This window comes from Ananas comosus, linkage group 2 (genome assembly GCF_001540865.1).
Source record: "Ananas comosus cultivar F153 linkage group 2, ASM154086v1, whole genome shotgun sequence".
NCBI classification, from domain to species: domain Eukaryota; kingdom Viridiplantae; phylum Streptophyta; class Magnoliopsida; order Poales; family Bromeliaceae; genus Ananas; species Ananas comosus.
Genome location: NC_033622.1, coordinates 13729800 through 13746613, shown reverse-complemented (window position 1 = coordinate 13746613; position 16814 = coordinate 13729800). Strand labels below are relative to the sequence as shown.

General features: G+C 39.5%; 3 protein-coding genes across 4 annotated transcripts; 1 reads left to right on the top strand and 2 right to left on the bottom strand.

The window, feature by feature from the left end:
- Positions 133–3756, top strand: LOC109705484 (CRS2-associated factor 1, mitochondrial; the record flags this gene model as incomplete). Its single annotated transcript, XM_020226221.1, is given in 6 exon segments — positions 133–400; positions 593–1055; positions 1862–1989; positions 2550–2775; positions 2855–2982; positions 3182–3756. Coding segments are annotated over 6 exon segments (1193 nt in total), but the record flags the coding sequence as incomplete, so codon positions are not given.
- On the bottom strand, positions 4279–8538 carry LOC109705475 (IST1-like protein). Its single transcript, XM_020226209.1, has 6 exons — positions 8293–8538; positions 7938–8070; positions 7657–7760; positions 6149–6320; positions 5613–5753; positions 4279–5536 (listed from the first exon to the last, which is right to left on the bottom strand). Exons 1-6 carry the CDS (start codon positions 8343–8345, stop codon positions 4574–4576), a joined length of 1566 nt encoding a protein of 521 aa, XP_020081798.1. The 5' UTR covers positions 8346–8538; the 3' UTR covers positions 4279–4573.
- On the bottom strand, positions 9479–16395 carry LOC109705460. Of its 2 annotated transcripts, XM_020226193.1 has the most exons (11): positions 16158–16395; positions 14830–15122; positions 14551–14628; positions 13863–14458; positions 12781–13395; positions 12517–12671; positions 11518–11732; positions 11288–11421; positions 10879–11183; positions 10690–10793; positions 9479–9963 (listed from the first exon to the last, which is right to left on the bottom strand). In XM_020226193.1, the coding sequence occupies exons 2-11, from the start codon at positions 15104–15106 to the stop codon at positions 9893–9895; spliced, it is 2550 nt and encodes an 849-aa protein (XP_020081782.1). In that variant the 5' UTR covers positions 15107–15122; positions 16158–16395; the 3' UTR covers positions 9479–9892. The 2 variants fall into 2 exon arrangements, with proteins under 2 accessions (XP_020081782.1, XP_020081790.1); XM_020226201.1 differs by lacking the exon at positions 16158–16395 and having other exon boundaries at positions 14835–14968.

The following is a 16814-nucleotide window of genomic DNA, read 5'->3' as shown; positions in this document are numbered from 1 at the left end:
GTTCAAGAGCTAATATTGTCTAATTAGTCTTATATATTTTCCTTAACATAAAAAATCTAGAAAGAATGATATGGCTGGGTCCACAATCTTAAACTCAGCTTTTGAATGCACGCGCGCAATAGATGCATTTTGTAACAAAGCAGTGAACTCGTGAAGAGGGGAACGGACTCGGACGGGGAATTGGGTCGCGGCCGAAATAGAAAACGGCACCTCTATTCGATCACTTTTTAGGCGCTCTCTACAGTCTCTACTCTCTACTCTCTACTCTTTCGACTTCCCCGTTCACCGGAGCGAGCTGCAGCAGCGGGCCAAACAAACACCAAACACAAAAAAAAGAACTCCCAATCCCCGTAATGCTCGTCCCACCTCTCTCCCGCCAAAACCAAACCCTCGCCTCCTCGACTCCGACCTCTCCACGACGAGCAAGAAGAAGAAGCCTCCATACAAGCCCCCCTCCTCGCTCGACCGGACCGGGCTGAAACCGGTCCACTCCGACNCTCTACTCTCTACTCTCTACTCTTTCGACTTCCCCGTTCACCGGAGCGAGCTGCAGCAGCGGGCCAAACAAACACCAAACACAAAAAAAAGAACTCGCTACGGCTTCGTCCCCCCTCCCTCCCTCCTCCCCCCAAACCCTAACCCTAGCTCCCACGACTCCGACCTCTCCACGACGAGCAAGAAGAAGAAGCCTCCATACAAGCCCCCCTCCTCGCTCGACCGGACCGGGCTGAAACCGGTCCACTCCGACCTCCCCTTCGATTTCCGGTTCAGCTACACGGAGAGCGACCCCAGCGTGAAGCCCATCGGCCTCCGCGAGCCCAAGTACTCGCCCTTCGGCCCGGGCCGCTTGGACCGGGTCTGGACCGGGGTGGCCGCCCCCGCGGTCGACCCTACGCTGCGGTCCGTCGATGGCGACGAGCCGGGCGCGGCGGTGGACTCGGAGAAGGCGAGGAAGATGAGGGAGAGGATCCTCGGCGCCCCGCTGTCGCCGCCCGAGAGGAAGTTTCTGATCGACAAGTGCCAGAAGAATCGGACCAAACGCCAGGTCAATCTGGGTAATCTCTTTTGTTTCTTCTCCTTAATTTGTCTCTACTTTGTTTTAATTTGCCTATTAACGCTAAAATTAATTATGTGGTGGGCATTAGATTATCATATGTGAATGTTATTTTCTTGGTCGGGCTCCATCCGGAAAATTAACGTGTTCAGGTTCTATTTTGTTGTAAAGTTTGACGTTGTTTGGGTTCTTATTAAGATCAGGTTAGGCATCATGTGTTTCCGAGATAAAAACCTGCACCTTTTGATGATAGAGTAATGGGTGATAGCATCTGATTGGGTTTCTGCGACTTGTTCAAAAGTTGCGAGTAGTCATAGTGTATCCGTATGCACCAATAGTAAATGAACAAGCTAGAGAATGGGGCACGAAAGCCGCTACAGAAGAGCGGGAACACAAAGGGGGAACTTTGCAGAACAAGTCATTTTTGTTTAACGATTAAAGCGAGCCAGTGGCTTTGGATTTTCTCTTTATTAGGCCGCATAATATTCTAATCTGCTTGGTTACTATATGGACTGGCGCTTGGCTCCTGGAAGTGCACTTGTTTGATATAAAGTAGGTCAGATGTAGATAAACTAGGGCAGTACATTTGCCAATTTGTTCTCAAACTTGCTTTGGTGCTATTTTATGTTAGGGTTCCACATCGGTCTTCTGGGTGTAGATCAGATGAATGTCTTCTAACTCTTCCTAAACCATATAAAAGTGCAATTTATGCATCTTTTGTTTTCGACTTTTTCTTAGTGTTGATGCTTTTTGCAGTTAATTTATTGCAGATATTTATAAATTAGCCATTGCCTTTTCTTTTCTCAGGGAGAGATGGCCTCACACACAACATGTTGAATGACATTCACAATAATTGGAAAAGTGCTGAAGTTGTGAGGATAAAATGTCTTGGAGTGCCAACAGTTGATATGCAAAATGTCTGCACCCAGCTTGAGGTAGCCCACCTTGCATATGCCTGTGCATGCTATTATACGGAAGGATCGCATGAAGTATATGTTACTGTCATTTTTTGCGTGGTTTATTTTCCTGGAACAGGATGTGTGAATCTTAGTACAATAGTGTTAATTTGCTGAGCCAAATAGAACGCAAAGAAGATCTGTCCTAATCCCTCATGAATGGAAGCTCCACAGTTATAGGAACTCAGTCGTGAAAGTTGCCTGCTTGTTAAAAACTGAGTTCATTATCCTGACCTCTATGTTATTGAAGCATTCTATTTTCTTCATAATTTTCATATCGATCATCTTGCTGCATCCATGCCTTTCTTACCTTCAAAAGAAGGTGTTGTTTGGGTTCAATGAGATAGAAGATGCATTATTCTTGTGATTCTTAAAACGAAATTAGATCACCAATTATAGCTTGTTGTTTAAATTAGGTTGCTCCTCTTAACTTCATGCTTTTATTAGTTATATTATTTTCTATTGGCTATGCATTTGTATGCTCCTTCTACGCTTTTGTCACGTGCTTCATAACTGGAAATCAGCACACATGCTTTCAGGAAAGGACTGGCGGTCTAATCATCCACAGGCATGGCGGTCAGATCATTCTGTATAGAGGAAGGCACTACAATCCGAAGAAAAGGCCTGTAATTCCTTTAATGTTGTGGAAACCTCATGACCCAATCTATCCGAGGTTGATTAGAACTACTATTGAGGGTCTAACTATTGAGGAGACGAAGGAAATGAGGAAGAAAGGCCTTGCTGTTCCTGTCTTGACGAAGCTTGGTAAAACTAATTCCAACTTCTATATAATCTATATCTTTATTGAATAAATAGTCATTAGTTGTTTGATCTGATCGTGCAGCCAAGAACGGATATTATGCTAGTCTGGTACCGATGGTTCGGGATGCTTTTTTAACTGATGAGCTCGTCCGAATAGACTGCAAGGGACTGCCAATAAGTGACTATAAGAAGATCGGCGTTAAGCTCAGGGTAAGTATATATGGTGAAGTAAGAGCTTATTGGTCTTTACTCAATTTTTTTTTTCATCCTCGAAAATTGATAAATTTTTGTGCTCTTGATACTTTTCGATTGTGAATTAGTGTTTTTTTTTTTTCCGTAATAAATGGGAACAAAATTTCTTTTTACTAAAAAAATTGATGGATTTTGTTTAATGCATGTATGAATACAGGACCTGGTTCCTTGCATTCTTGTGACATTTGACAAGGAGCAAATTGTAGTGTGGAGGGGAAAGAACTACAACTCAAACACCTGCAATAATGTCGACAAGAAGTCTTCCCCATCAGTGATTGTTTCAGGTAGCCATCAGGAGAGCTGCGGGGATATTCTTGATGACACTTCAGATGGCTGCCCTTCTGATGAAAGCTCCTAGATGTGCATAGCCGGTAGCAACACATACAGAACCAGTTGTTCCAGAAATGATTCCCTCACTAATCGGATGAGCAGGAAGATTTCAAATCCTATGGGCTTATACAGCCACATACCAAGCCGAAGGTGTGACATGATTTACCCGACAGTGTATTGAAAGATCTGCTTATATATTCATGTTTTCCAGGATAATAACCGCTGCTGAGATCACAAAGGGAAATTCAGTAAACTGATTTGACTGGTCCAAGGCATCCTTTTTACGGTACTTGAGAATCCATGCATGAAAAAAGGGTTGTTCGAGCAGGGTGTTGAACAGGTCAGCATTCATGTACTGGAATTGCAGTCAGTCAGTTATTCAGCTGAGAAAAAGTTGATATACTTCGTCATCTTCCAGTAATTTAACCTTTCTGAGATAGGGGATAATGTTAGCTTGGAAAAAATAATGCACGAGGATGATAGGCTGTTTCTACTCTCTCTGCGGGTTAGCTCTTCAAATATTTTGTTGTACCAGAGCTTTTAGAACTTTGCCCGGTCGTATTCGTTTCTCTCATTCCAACGTTTGCGGTCAATGTTATGTTAATTGTGACTGGGTCCGCCAGGGGAACTAACCAGTTAAAACACGTGTATTAGATTATGAATTTCAAGTAAACGAGGACGGTTCCTTTCCTCGTCTTTACTCGTATAACCTGATGGGCTATTTCTCCTGAATTTGTTGATATTGTAACTTAACATCCCTCCGGCAAACCCAAAATACTCTGTGGATCGTCCACTGAGCGGAATATGTGAGCCCAAGAGGCCGTCATATTCAAATTTTCGTATCATATCAGTAGTTCCAAAGACAGGTATGAACTACAGCTTGGAAAGTATTCGCAATTGTAGGAACATCAGCAGAACCACGGGAGGAAAGCAAAACCGTTCTATGTAATTTATTTGCATTCATTACATCCAAAGAGAAGGTCTAGCTATCAGGTCATAAATTTACAAAATATATATAAGAGATAACGCATCCACAAGCACAAACTATAATTTTAACAGCAGCAGATTACGTAATAGGTATAGAACTCATACTTGTGAATCTCCACACCGCAGGTAGGGCTGCTTGAAACAAGTGCAAATGCAAACATAAATGGCGTTCTTCAATCTCTTTATAAATGAGAGGGCCCTTGATTTCTACCCCATGTGAGAATACACTGAATCAAGGTTTGGATCCTTGAGATGTAAAGAGGTTGGGGTAGGAGAAATAGGGGTCATCCTCCAAAGATCCCAGTCGTTGCGGGGCATGAGATGGATGGAACTCAGACACTTGCTCCTTTGGACTAAATGATTCGCTTGTGATCTCTGGCACGTCGTGCAACTTCAGTTTGTAATCAGCATCACCTTCAACATGGGAAAATGAATCTTGTTTGTCAAATACTGGTTTCTCCATCTTCTCCACTCGATGAGAATACTCACTCTGGAGTTCACCATCTTGACCATCAGAAACCCCTGTGTGTCTCTTTGCTACAAGATCGGAGATTCTAATCTGTGCAAGATTCGCAGCAGCACGAGCAGCTGTTGCAGCTCGTTCAGCGGTCTCAGCAGCCGTGCGTGCAGCAGCCAATACATCTTGCAAGTCTACATTGGCCCCACTCTTAGTTCGAGAAGGAGATGAAGCTTGTTTCCCTTTTTCTTTCAAGGAAGTTGGATCAAATGGCTCGCTTAGCTTTGGGGTCTGAGATATAGAAGAAAATGATGGCGGTGAAGATTCTGGCTCACTTTGCTTTGTTGAAGGAGATGAATACGGTGGTGACCATGGTTCTGGATTTATTTGCTTGATAGGGGCTGAAGAAAATGATGGGGGAGACATGAAAGGGATGAACTGTTTGTTTTCATTTCCAAAATCTCCACCAAATTGAGTAGATCCAGAGACCTCATGGCCAAGCTCAGAATCCACTGAAGGAGAGGCAGGAAAATGCGGAGCCATTTTTTGAGCAGATTGAATGTCAGAATTTGGTTGGACTAAAACTTTTGGAACCTCAGGCAAATCTAACGAATCAAAGCCCACATCTGAATCGGGTTCATCATGCGACTCATCCATAGTTTTGGGAGCTAATGTATCTTCATGTTTCTCTTTGGGCAGCGACAATGTGGAACCATTGGTAAATTGAGTCGGTCCATTCTATAGAAAAGAAACAAATTTAATCAGAAAATGAAAAATCTGAACTATATACGACACCCGATGGCTTCAAACTTACCAAGAGATCTTCATGGGGTTTAAGAAATTCCGTTTCTGTGGCTGATGGGTCCCAATCTAATTCGTGCTCTTCGGCTATCTCCTTCAGTAATTTCAATTTTGCTTCCACAGAAGGTGCACGAACCGACAATAATTCAATTATCTGCACAGTGGAGTTCCCAGGAATTAAATATGGCTGTTACTTGAGGTAATGAATCAGAATAGTTTAAAATGTGTGGATGATCCTCAAAACTATTAACTAAACACTTTACTCCTGAACTTTCTGACATGTTGGAATTCCATCCCTGGACACTACATAGTCGACAATATGTGATTTTCTTCAGCACACCAAAATAAGGAAGCCATTGAAGAGGGGTAAGATGACCCTTCTAAATGAGAAATTTTAGATTTCCTTTGTGGTCACGAATGAAATAGCAACATATGAGAAAGTTCAAAACTAAAGTGTTTCAGGGACACTACACAATATTTTGGATTGCGCAGGGACCATCCATACGTTTTACTCCTAAAAAATTACTAATGATTGAAAGTTCTTGTAACCTGGCGATTGACTCCACAATCTGGCAAAAGTTCGGTGGCAGCTGTAACAAATTCCTTGCCATATTTGGCAGCGAATAGCATCTGGACTTGCTGAAGTTCAGGAAGATCCGCACATCTCGGTGCAGCAAAACAGATGCTGGATATTGCTTCTTTAAGGTCTAGAGGGCATTCTCTGAACAAAGAGACAGAAAATGATTTGATAAATTATCCATATTTGGCCTTATGAAAGTGATTTATTGAAATGATTTGATAGGTTAGAACATCAGAATAATGCATCAAATAAACAGGATCGATCAAAATCTATAAGCAAGCAGACGAAAATTTATTTGCTGTCTGACTATTTCAAAGCATGCCACTCTCTTATCTGAACTTGTATTTGACCACAAATTTAAACATAATTTATGTTAGGTCAACCAAAAGGATTTAAAGAATTACAAAATTCCCTACCTACTGAATGTCTGACCAAACAAGAGGAGATACTGATGTGCTCATGACCTTGCAAAACAAATTATAAGCAAAAACAAGCTCTGAATAACAATATTCAGAGGCAGAATACATGCAACCGATTGTATTATCCGGTAAAACTGGTTTTGGACACGGTGAAACATGCAGATGGATGTATATAGGAGGATGTCAGTAAGAACTTCAAAGATTAACACAAAAACCCAGATGAAGACGATGAAATGCAAGGTGGGCAAAATCATAATACCTACCAAAAGACGTCATGATGGATGCAAATAAAGCGAGTATGCGAACAAAAACTTAGGGACATAATGATAAATTTTCAGTTCATCAGGGGAGAAAAATTATGTGAATGTTACCGAACTCAACAAATAGAAGAAAAATTAGGGATCAGTGATTAGTAATGCTCGTGCAATTTAGATATTTTTCGCACACCAAATTTACCAAAAGGAAGATTAAAACTAAGACCACTGACAAGTCCCAAGAGCCATTGTTGGGTTCATTAGAATGGGACTATCTGATACTTCGTTCACAAGTCATAGCAAAAGAAAAAAATAGGCTACTTGGTAAGATTTAAGATATTTTTTTAACACCTAAGATATTGTTTCCCATGGTAGAAGTGATTCCTACAAATCTGCGACTCCAGTAAAATAAGATAACTAAAGCTTCGCATGCTCCTTAAAACTACTATCCAAAAACTTGGGTAGAAATTTATCCTCTTCGTTCTACAATATGGTATATAAGACTTAACGATAGAATGCACAAGGGTTCCTCAAACTTGTAATGTACATTTTATCCTAGAATATGGTACCTTAGCACTTTGTTGCAATAACACCCTTTCAGTTTGATGAAAATGTTAATATACTCAAAATATTCGGATAACCAAGATGAAGTTTTCCTATTGATTATCCGATGTGATAAAATTAGCAAAAAATTATGATATAGTGACAGTACATATTTGGATGATAAAATGACCATAATCAACTGAGAAGACATTAGCAAAACATGAAAGATAGTGGGAAGAACCAAATTTGTTATTAGATTACTTTTGTGTTTCAATTATGGGAAGCCGAACAGCAATGAGTTCACAAAACAATTCAAGAATCTCCTGTGCCGCCATCATGTTCTCCTCCCTGATTATATGTTCCACCTGCAAGCAATAACAGATAAAATCAATCCTGCTAAAGATCTAAGCTGTTTCATATTATGTACACGTGCGTCCAATCTTATGAACCATTGACGATGATCAATCCAAACAAATTCATCAAAATGATATAAAGCGTTCCTTTTTTATGCTTTATAATGCTAACGAGGAAATGCATCATACCCTTATCCGAGCGGTCGCCTCCTGCCCACTCTCCAGAAGCTTCGCTATATCCTTGCGCATCTGCTTCAGCTGAATCTCCCTTCGATTCCGCAGCAATTTTATCCTCGGAATCGTCAATTTCAACAACGTTTTGCTGATCAAATACAGGAAAAGGCATAGGTTCCACCAGATCAACCCTTCTCTCAATTAAGAAGAAAGAAAAATCTCTAAAATACTCATAAGATCTAATAATCTAACTTCGAATCCCCAACAATTCCCACTAGGTTTGCTAAGAAAAATCTCACAATTAGTCGAAAACCCGATCAAATTAGAGAAAATAGGGACTCGGCAAAGAAACATTATAGCGAAGATTTACCATTTAGAACCCTTGAACGCGCCCTTGCTGAAGAAGGAATCGAGCATCGACATGGCGATTTCCAATCCCTATCGATCGAATCAAACTCGTAATCTAATCGTCGGAACCGTTATTGGGTTCTAATCTTTTTCTCCTTTGTGTACAATAAAATAAAGAGAAAGGAAAGAGGAAAGAAACCGACCCACTCCTCCGCGTTGTCACCTGCTTCACTGGGGACGGCGACGGAAGAGGACGGAACTAAGGCTCGCGCAGCCCCTATAGATCCTTTTATGCGGAGAGTGGTACCGAGCGTTTGATCGCGCGCAATGTTGCGGAAGCGAACGGTGGATGATCCTCCGCATAGAAATTTAGATGGGTTAAATTTGTTTCCTAGCCGGGCTTGGTTTACTTCGCTCTGAAGGATCCAACGCCAAGAGGGATCGCACGCGATAGTGCATCGCTATCAAATACAGATAAGCGTCTTCCGCCACGTGGCGGGCGAGTCCAAGTATCGAGAAGTTTACGCATGTGGGCCTAAGCTAGATATTTTAAAATCTTCGACTCAATATATATATTTATATGAGAAGTACATAGCTTTTAAGATACAGATCTTTTAGTACGCTATATCACATCTAAAACCATAAGAACAAAACTTTCAATTTTTTTTTTTTTTCTTTTTTTCGCTTTTGACATTCACAAGTTTACTTGACTACATAAATACAAACTTCATACGGAATCAAAGTGATAGCTTTCTTTTGTATCAAATTCGAAAAGTTAGATTTGGCTAAGTTACCGACTTGTTCAAAGCAATCTCGAGCCTTGGTTCGGGAAAATCTCCCGAATTTGAAGCCCGAAAAAATAATTTGTTCAAACACCAAGAACAGCTTCCATTTTCTTCACGTTTATTTGCATATGACAACAACTATCAACACAGGAAACGATTACAGTAACAAGCGATCTAACAATAAATTACATGTCAATATCCAAAAACCAGCGAGTAATACATGCAAGCCGATTGCGAGAAATAAAGTCTCGCTTTACATGTGAATTCGCCATTTCACCTCAAAACTTGTTTTCGAGCACTCTTCCACATGGAACCAGACACCGCCTAAATGAATATTGGACAAAAGACTAGCACAACTCCACAGGCAATTGCTATTTTGGCTAACAAAAGAAATAACTGGTGCATCTCACATTTAACAAGAGATTAATAAGCGATGGACATGAATCTTTACTTTATTATCATACAGCCGAATGAGAAATTCACACATTTTGCTGAACAACAAAACAGAAAATAACTCCAACTTTCCCACCTAGACGGGGAAGACAAATCGGATAAAGTTTTTGTTGTTGGACATTTTCTATTGACAAGATGCAACTGAATTTGGATATACCAATCGACTCTAAAAAACAATGCACTCATTCTCCAACACAGCAGCCCTCAAATGGGCAACAGATGTCATCAGCCCTCAAATGGGCAACAGATGTCATCGTAAAATAACGAAATGCACATAGGCATGAGGCCAGGGCTCAGGATAAAGAACAACTCACAAACAACATTTCGGTATACCATAGCGGTTATGAGCTTGTAGTCGTGGCTGGAGATCAAGGTGCAATTACCCTACAAGATCCCTGTTGAAATGCCTGAAGTTGCATAGATCTTCAATGAGTGCTCCGGTATGTATGTTAGACCTAAATAGATTGAAAGGTAGCAGGTAGAAATATCTTCCATTAATCTTTGATAATACAAGCGAACTGACAAGAATGTTGGTGTTGAAAGAGATGATTCGATACTAGCTGCCTGCAATAAATAAAGGGTGGAAAGAGAAGAACTCCAAACGAAATGTAGCGTCTTGATCAGACTCATCAACTCAAGAATGGCTACCTAATACCTCAGCCATTTTATATTATATTATGATCAAAGATGATTTATTATTATTATTATTATTCATAAGGATGTCTCATACAGGTTCAAAATTTTATCACATGTCATCAGGTTTCCGTTGAACACTTCAGTAAGTTGCTCATTCACATGTGCTACCTTCAGTTAAAGCTAACATTCAGAAAGAAACCAACAGTAATAAGAAAGATCGAAGATTTTTCGCTTATATATGTAAAAAAAATAAAATATCTAGTACACGGGGAATATCAGATACTCTCAAACACTCGAGCTGAATGCAGCTAATGTGTTCACATGTTGCTTCTGTGAAGAAGGGTCTTTGAAAAAGTCACAGTAGGAATAAGGATTACATAATAGTTTAGTTTCCTATGAATTTTATGTCTAGATACCTCAATGGCACATGTGAGGAGTGAATGAATGTGCAGGAACACATCTAGTTTATGACACATGAAGGTTTTATCTTTGTAAACCAGATAACTATTGCTTCAGGTAATTCAGTGAAAATTTAAGAACCATACCTTTCTCCTTGATAGCTATTTTAAGAGTATCAAGCGTTATGATCCCATCAGTTAATGGTAGTAGCTCAAGCTTGACAGTTGCACTCGAACGTGCAGGAACACATCTAGTTTGACCACGCAATAGATGTGTCAGTCCATGTTACAGTTCTAGAGAGAGAGAGAGAGAGAGAGAGAGAGAGAGAGAGGTACCCAAGAGGTACTGCACTTTGCAGCCATAGATGCGTACAGCCTTCAGCATTACTTGATTCATTATCACCACCATCAACTTCCTTTCGAGAATCTGCAGGAATAGACCTCAACCTTTGGATTCTTGCTGCACGTTTATCTCCGCCTGTTCTTCCCATGTACTCGTTGAGACCATCATAGGAATTGACCGGATTTGTTGGAGTTGAATTCAATGATAAAACTGAAGAGTAGGAAGTAGATGATTCTGGAGCAAGAACAGTTAAAGTAAGATCTTCGGCCGTTAGATTTGTAGCTTCAAGTGTAAGCACCTGAGACTCAGAAAAATCAGAAAATATTAATGTACATCAAGAGTTAAAAAGTATCTTGGGTTACATATATAAGAATGTGAAAATAGAAAAAGAGTGGTTACAACCTGAACAGGCAGTTGAGGTACTCTAGCAGTTGGTCCAACAGTTTGTTTGTAAGGTTCAGATGATACAGAGATCATAAGGTCTCTGGCAACACAGGGCCGCCAATTTGTTGCCTGTTTAAAAAAGAGTTTTGACTCTAACAAAAGGGAAAAAAAAATTGTTAGGTTTAGACTCTTAAAATTTCTTGTGAAGCATTTGATGCATTTGGTGTTTCGTTTCATTCAAGTGTTACCTGTATAGTTGCAGCGACAAGATACTAGAACTGCATACTGATCAGCAGCTGGAGAAACCTTCTTATGTTCGCTAACCCTTAATGCCACATGCATATTTGATGCAGCTGTACCCAGCTTTGAAAGGGGATGAGTTGGAGTTGCCTCGCCATTACTCCTATTCTCTCCACACATCCTAGTAGCTGGTTTAAGAATGAAAGAATGCTCCTCACCCCTCCTGAGTAGATAGATAAACTCTTGTGAGAACAAGTGAGATCTTTTTCTCCTTTTACAGTAGAGTAAGACAATCAGATGATGAATGCCCAAAAAGTGGCACAGCTTGCAGAGACTAAAGTTATCTGTGTTAATTCCTCAGTTATAATTTTTGTAACTAAGTTTCCTGTCTAAGCACGGGAGATAAAATTTATGAACCTGAAATGAATTTCTTAATGTACTTCGTCCGTTTTTTTAAAAAAAGGTTCTTTCTGGTAGCATATCAAATATACATTCTGATATTCATCATGACTGAATAGCATTTCCGATAGAAATCACAAGGAATCATGAACGCAAAAAATGCCTGAATGAATAAAAAAACCATGCAAATAAAGTGCTGCAACAGTTCTTATCTTGAAAAAGTGTGTATACGCATATAGATGGCATAAATCTTAACAGATCTGTCTAAATAAAAATTGATCCAATGGGCATATTCTCAGGATGCAGAAACCTAAAGCAAACTTAGAGATGTCTTTTAAAGGCATTGTCTTATTTTCCAGCACTGTACCAACTTTTTGGTTTTTATAAAAAATGTGTAGACTTACTAAGCATGTCTATAAGTTGAACTATATCCATTACTAGTCACTTGTTATAACAGAATACTAACACTGCCTTTTTCCGGCACATGCAAGTAATGGATCATAAAACACTTGTTATGTAGCCTTAGAAAAATAAAAAGCACTTAGTGGTAGGGATAAAGGCTACCCATCATCTATACTAGTCGATGGCACAAAAACTACAAGACAAACCTGAGTGCAAGGCTAGGTAAGCTGTGACAGTTTCCAGCCTCAATACTGGCAATTGGTAGGGTTACTGGGGCACGTCCTTTTGATGCATCCTCACATACAATAGAAATTGCATCAAAAAATATTACAATATCTGGTATATGAGCAGGAGACACATTCTGCCAAGCAAGAATAAACAAAAGACCATCCATATTAGCTTCTTTTGTGGCAATAAAATGAACAAAGAATTTAAACAAAATAAACCTGAAATAAGAATAAGAGCTGCACCTTTATTTGGACGCAAAGAAGATCCTCTGAAGTGCACCCTGCTGCAAAAGAATGGATTTCTAATGGCTGAATAATTTCAACCTTTCTGTGCCACCTCCTGCCTGGCAAATATATCCCTTCCAATCCACAGTGTACAGAATAGCGTTCAGGCTCCAGCGGCACGCCTCTAAACGACAAAAGTCCCTCATTTTCCATATCAGAACCCTTTGTTGATTTCTCGGATGAAAAGCGGTCAAAGTCTTCAAGATCAAAAGGAGGTTTTGAGTTGGAAGAATAAGTAGTAGAAGGAGGTGGTACAACACTTTGAGGGAGTGAGGGCATGGAATAGCTTCTGAAGTGACTGAAGGAAAAGATTTGTGAACCAGAGGCAGAGTATGATGGCTTGTGAGATATGGTTGAGCTTAGAGGAGGTGATAGTGGGCGAGGGGGAGGTAATGTACGATCTAAAGGGAGCAACCAATTAAGAAGCTCCCGACATGGATCCTCATTACTTTGAACATGCATGCCATTCCGATTCTCAGAAACCAAATCATTTGCTATGCATTTTTCGAACTGTAGGACCTCAAGTATAGGATCTTTTATATCACTAACTCCAACATTCACTCGTAAAATTACCTGCATCCTTCCAATAGAGAGCAGGCATGACTGATCAGCATTCGTAAAGCTAAATGATGGTTTAAATCATCTCTCATTTAACTATTTAAGGGGTCATAAACATCTAAGGATAAAAAAAATTTTACAAATTGTTACCATTAAATCCTAATCCCAAATATGTGGCATTGGTTTTCACTTGAGTATTTGAGAAGATTAATGCAGAACTTTTAATGTTTCCTACAAGCTGAACTGACACGGAGAATTATGAATGATTTTGGTATTTTTTAAGGATTCAGTAATAGAATCTGTAAAAGCAATGATAGTTTACACCACTAAATAAGGCATCCACTTTTATTAGAAAAAAGAGAGCAAACAGTAAGATCAAAGTAATTAGATGGCATATAGTATACATATATGCATTAATTTTTTTTAAGCTCTCTATGACAAATTAGCATAAAGCATAAAAACAGAAAGCGCTTAAAGCATACCACTATGTCACCATTGCTCAAAGAGTAGCATCTGACAGTATCTCTAGCCACTCCACCAGATTTAATGCCATCAAAAGATCCCTTATCAACAACCGCACTAAAAGGACCAGTCTTTGAAGCCTTTTCATGTCCTCCATCGTTCAAACGCGATTTTCCTCCTGCAATCTCCTGATTTAATGGCGATTGATCAGCCAGGCTTCTTTTAGACCAAAGTGGTTCATCTGACTGAGCTATTCTGACAAAGAAATTAGAATTTTTAAATCTTTCTAATATATTTTCTGTTTGCTGTCTATGATCTTCCATTCGAAGAAGAGACTCGGTCATAGAAATATCCTGTTTAGGAGGCATCTCAACAGCAGTAGACAACGTTTCACCGTTACTTTCTTTAGTATGATCAGCAGCTTCTTCACATGTTCCGTTAACTTCACCTTCATCACTGATAGAATTAGGATTACTAGGTGAGCTTTCCATTTGCTGCTTTCCGTTTTGCTGAGACTTACCATTTCTAGACATCACGGCAGCAACTCTAAATGGGGTTATAGTTTCTGTATCCTGTTTAGTTGCTGATAAACATACAAGTATATGAATCTGTTCACCTGAGGACAGGGAATAAGTCAGAACCATAAAAACAATTATAACGCAGGATAGCATATAATCAGTTTAACAAGAAAACATAAAATGGATCTACCAGGAAAAATGAAAGAACGGTCCAAAGACCGTAACTGCAGAATATCTGGCACAGTGCTCCAATTCTCAGGAAGTTTCTCTGCAAAAAGGAAGCCATGGAGTACATGAATATTATCAAGAAGTTACTAGCTTAAAAGTTAAAAAGAATAATCTTTACTTGAATGAACAAAAAAACATGGAGTTGCTTTCACAACTTAGCAAGTGACAATATAAAACATTCATCAGTGCAAGCAGAAAATTATGTAGGGAAAAAGGGCATATGAAGTCTGAGAGGACAAACTGTACGGAATTGTTATCCATCCTTCATCGTCTGTTACATCGGTGTGGTGGTTTCCCACATGAAATTGGTCTTTCGGAGTTGAACCTACAGTCCCCACACCAACATCACCGTTGTTATCACCATCTTCGCCTGCGGCAGTTCCTGGAAGTGGATCTTCAGCAATAAGGCCCTCCAATGTGGTAGTTGGTCTCCGTGTAATGTCCTTAGGAAGTCCAGCTTCAGGAAAACTGGGTAATTCAGGAGCTACAGGCTGGGTAGGTCGTAATAGAAAATTCATTGTTATGACCAAGTTCCTGCAATATCATGAAGGAACATCATCCTTGCAGATCGTTAGGAGAGTATCTATTTACCCATTTTAGAGGTCATACAGTTGAACTGCAAATATCAGCATATGAGGTTGATGGTAGGAATAAACAGAATTTTCTTAGGCCAAATGTTAAAGTTCTTTCAACCTACAAGTTTATTGGCCAGCATGGTATCAACTTGAAACAGAAAACATAAGATAAAGAAGCAGAAGAATATTATGAAAGTTGCACATAAAAAAAAAAAAGCTTAATTAGGCAACATAGGTTCATGGTACCATAAATATTACGCTAAAAAGTTAGGACAAAGAGACCAAAATGCGATGCAACAACTGCTATAATGTTTACAGATAAGCCAAATTCTTCTAGAACAAAGCCATGAGAAAACCAGAGATCAATCCGCAAAAAGACACCAAGCATTTCTTAGATCTTTTCTCAACATTAAGCATCTCTGACGGCCATCCCAATTATAAGCTTTTTTTTCTATTACACAGCCAACAAGATAGCCATGAAAAGGATATCAAGTGTGCATGATCCAACAAAATACCATGAAATACGTATGAATGCGAAAAATAAATACTTTACATTTTAAACTTAATTGTATCCACAGTAACCACAGTTAGCTTCATGAAATATTTGACATCCTAGATTTATCACTACTCCTGAAAACTCAGCAAGCAGTGAAGATATTAATTCTAATATCCATTGACCCTCGATTTGTAATCAAATTAAACCTAAACTCCGATGAGAACAATAAAAATCAGCCCGGATTTTCAGCATAGCAGTGCATTAGATGCTCCACCTCCTCCCCCAATGTAAAAGATCGACCACTCACATATAAAACACGGTAGTGTCTAGGACAAGACAAATAGAATAGATCTCACGCAACAAAGAAGCAGATCCAGACAGGAGATGTGCTATGCAAAAGAAAATCATTAGGATCAGAGCATCAAACCCTAAACAGCTACAGATCTAGGGGTTAAGAGAAGGTGCTCGAGCGGCGGAAACCCTAGATTCCGAGAATACCTGGTCTGCGGATCCTCTGAAGCTCCTCAATTCGGATCGCGGATACTCGAGGCGATTTGTTGGTTGCGGAGTAATCTTGGTGTGGGATCTCCGCGGAGGCGACGACGACGGAGACGAAGATCAAGAGGCCCCCAACCGAGTGAGAGAGCTCGGAAGAGGCCGAGGGAGAGGCGTAGGAGAGGAGATCAGGGCGGAGAGGGAAGGGGAGGCGAGGAGAGTGGTCACAACTTAAAAACTTCACCGACCTGGAGATACTTATTTAAATTTAATTATTATTACACCGGCCTTAGATTCGGCCCATGTTATTTCGGCCCGGCCCGCCCGGCATGGCTCAGTAAAGCCCGCATTTCTTTTTTGTCACAATAAAGATGCATTGCGCATATTGCAATGTATCAATTCTAAAAAATAAATAAATAAATAAAGTTAGAAAATAAAAAAAGTTAAAAAGTAAAAATAAAATATAAAAAGAAAAAAGGCTGTACAATAAAGAATAAGAATAAAAGTATAAGAAGTATATAAAAAATAAAAAAAATTATAAAAATAATAAATTATATTTATAACAGATATCATATTGTATGCTTTATAATTCTAACTAGAAATTACAGTTAATTAATGTTTGAGAACTAAAGTATTATTTGCCTTATAATTTAAGTAAGA

Bases quoted from the DNA above. Each gene is read 5' to 3' on its own strand.
- LOC109705460 (XM_020226193.1), bottom strand. From the start codon at position 15,106: ATGAATTTTCTATTACGACCTACCCAGCCTGTAGCTCCTGAATTACCC. The intron at 11,422-11,517 runs GTAACACTTGAA...CCCTTTTGTTAG, and splicing joins TTGTCGCTGCAACTATACAG to AGTCAAAACTCTTTTTTAAA. The intron at 9,964-10,689 runs GTATGGTTCTTA...CAATCTATTTAG, and splicing joins AATAGCTATCAAGGAGAAAG to GTCTAACATACATACCGGAG.
- LOC109705475 (XM_020226209.1), bottom strand. From the start codon at position 8,345: ATGTCGATGCTCGATTCCTTCTTCAGCAAGGGCGCGTTCAAGGGTTCT. The intron at 6,321-7,656 runs GTAATCTAATAA...CTCTTTGTTCAG, and splicing joins CCCATAATTGAAACACAAAA to AGAATGCCCTCTAGACCTTA. The intron at 5,754-6,148 runs GTTACAAGAACT...TCCACTGTGCAG, and splicing joins ATTGTGGAGTCAATCGCCAG to ATAATTGAATTATTGTCGGT.